Source organism: Vigna radiata, chromosome 11, assembly GCF_000741045.1.
Source record: "Vigna radiata var. radiata cultivar VC1973A chromosome 11, Vradiata_ver6, whole genome shotgun sequence".
NCBI lineage: Eukaryota > Viridiplantae > Streptophyta > Magnoliopsida > Fabales > Fabaceae > Vigna > Vigna radiata.
The window spans coordinates 16,695,109-16,698,161 of NC_028361.1; the positions used below are offsets into that span (position 1 = coordinate 16,695,109).

At 29.3% G+C, this 3,053-nt stretch overlaps 1 protein-coding gene across 1 annotated transcript; it reads right to left on the reverse strand.

Moving 5' to 3' along the window:
• Nucleotides 1-579: 579 nt before the first annotated feature.
• LOC106776834 (probable ascorbate-specific transmembrane electron transporter 1) lies at nucleotides 580-1,583 on the reverse strand. Its single transcript, XM_014664299.1, has 4 exons — nucleotides 1,431-1,583; nucleotides 1,287-1,335; nucleotides 955-1,154; nucleotides 580-843 (listed from the first exon to the last, which is right to left on the reverse strand). Exons 1-4 carry the CDS (start codon nucleotides 1,581-1,583, stop codon nucleotides 580-582), a joined length of 666 nt encoding a protein of 221 aa, XP_014519785.1.
• Between the last annotated feature and the right edge of the window lie 1,470 nt (nucleotides 1,584-3,053).

Here is a 3,053-nt window from a genome sequence, read left to right on the forward strand (position 1 = left end):
AAATTAAGTGAAGATTCGTCACAAAATGTTAAATTTTGATTATCTTAGAACATGTTGTTTGTATGACAACTAATAGTACAACTTATTTCATAATTGATTTTATACTTTAAGATCACCTTTTTAAAATAAAAAAATTATAATAAACTCATATTAACAATTCTATTAATTAGCTACGAATGCTATATTGTTTTATTTCTATAAAATTTTTATGACTTATCTATTTTTAATATTTTTGTATTAATGTTTAAAAGCTAATTATTTAATAATACACACTTTAAAAATCTTATTGAAAATTATGAAGTCATCATAATAATAATGTATTAAGGATAAAAAGGAGAAGGAAATAAACGTACTGTAATAAGTTGGAAAGAAAAAGTATTGAAAAAAATACTTCATTAGAAAAAAGTGATACTACAAAAGTATTGAAATTCTTCCTTCTAAAATGTTTCTGGTACATCACTTTGGATTTTGTCTACTAACAATAAGTGATGGAAATGTGAAAATGAAATATTGAATTGTGGAGTTTGCTTAAGTATTTGGATTTACAATGTGGATTTATTGGTGAAAGGATGTTGTAGCTTAGGAATAATTTGCTGGGAGAGTGACAGAGAGAGCAACAAAGAAAGCATAGAGGAAGAGCAAGAGAGCAGTGAAATTGACTATGAGAGCCTCTTGGCTACGAAAAAGGTTTAAAAACTGAAAATATTGAAGTAAACCAGTCTCAGCTGTGGCAACTGCAAGAAGGAATATGGCCATGCCCACAAACCTATGCCATGGCAGAAGGGAAGCTCTAGTATGCATTTCTGCACCAGGGAAGAAATAAGAGAAGAACCCTATGATATACTGAAAAGGAAAAATTATCATCAGAAAACCATCACAACAACATTGGAATGATTTGAAGATAGAAACAATAATAGGGCAAATTCATGAATAGATTAATAGGTATATATATACCTGTAAACCAAATAGGCATATTGCTGACATGCCTAGCCAAGAGTGTAATGTATACATATTAGGAAGACCAACTTCTTTCTTTGATTTGAAAACTGCTATGATCCCTAGAATTCCAGCCACCATAGCTACCAGATGTAATANCAGGTGAATCACTTTCACTGACCTCCTTTTTTTAGCCACAGACTTGTATATCATCATACCTGTTGCAAGTAATGTTGTTATGTAACTTACACCACAAAATGGACACACTTGAAAAATCAATCATAAAATTGGCTTAATATTATGATGACAGAAAAGTCATGCGAATTTGGCAAGAATAGAAATTTGGTGACCTTCTCCACCAACTAAAATGAATCCAATCACCATTAGAAGTGGATGGAGCTGCATATAAAAGCAAACAAGACATGTTAACATGATGTTACAGAAGTCAGATCACACAACAACATCATCAATTAAATGGTTCATCGACAACTCACATTGAAAATCTTGGTTGGGTTGGAAGAGCTGAAGAAGGCAACACCTTCTCGGAAGTGTAGCAACCAAACTAGTAAAAGGCTTGTTATTGCTATGAACAACAAATGAGCAACTATGGTAATTGAAGCTGCTCCAACTTGAAACCCACCACCCATTTTTTTTAAAGAGACTAATAATTAGGGCATCTCTTCAATGGTTGGCTTTGTATAAATAAAGTGATGAAAGAATCAAAGTATAGACATATATTTGCATGAGGATGCTAACAAAAACGAATATGGGAAACGGTTTGGCCGGCAACGACAAATGCCACCTTAATCTTTTGTGGTTGTAATCATATTCGATGAAAGCTAGTTCTTTATAATTTTAGATATTTAATATTCATTAAGGGTTACATTTAGGAATTTGTCTAAAGGTAAAATGAAATATTTACTCTTTTACTTATTACTATGCTTAAAAATGAGAGTAGGTCAAAAAGAAAATTGTGGTTATTATTAATTTTGTTCAAAATATTAATTAAAATTAATTAATATTAAGAAGTGAGTTATAAAGTCTAACTCAACCTTACAAAATTGGCTTGTAAGGTGAGGTTTGCACCTTACTTATATATTATAAATTGGCTTTATATCTAGTCGATATGGAACTTTCAACACACCCCCTTCTATATAAACATCTCGTGCGTGATGATGATCCAATAACAGTCCGACAATAGGTAAAATAGAATAGCAACCCATTTTCTAATAATTAAGTTTAAAACAATTCATAAATAGTTGAGTTCCATAAAAATAATTTCATTTGAAATAATTTATAAATTGTAGTTATCGTTAATTTTAGGTTAAATATATGTTTTAGTCCTCATATTTGTTCTCCATTCTCAATTAGGTCCTCATGTTTTTTTTTGTCCCAATTACATCCTAATATTTGTAAATTTGAGGCAATTAAGCCCTCTCCGTTAACTGGCCACTAACATCGTAGGCCAATTGAGAGGGCTTAATTGCCTCAAATTTACAAATATTAGGATGCAATTGGGAAAAAAAAAACGGAGAGGGCTTAATTCCTCAAATTTACAAATATTAGGATACAATTGGGACAAAAAAAAACATGAGGACCTAATTGAGAATGGGGAACAAATATGAGACTAAAACATATATTTAACCTTAATTTTACTCAAAATATTGTTAGATAATTCTTTAGAAAACCATAATTTGTTACAGTAGACTAGAGTTTAAATTTAAATCATTTAGAACTTTAATTATTTTTATATAAATAATTTTTATATTCTCGTTGAACATACAACTATAAGAATATAAACATTTACATATTTATAATATTTAAGTTGTATTTTACATATTTTATATAGATTTATTTTTGGTACTCTAACCCGTATATAATATTATCTATTCACAATAATTTAAAAAAAAAATATGATATTAATATTCCTTTAGTTCAACTATTTGTATTGGTACAGGGATGTTTGATTTGTAATAAAATGTATTATTTATATTTTGGAAAGTTTATATTCCAAGTGTTACGGTGTAAAAAAAGTTTATAGATTATGTGTTATTAGGTGAACCTTAGATCTTTTGTTTGATATCCAATGTATAGCTTTGTGTAGTACAGCTTACACT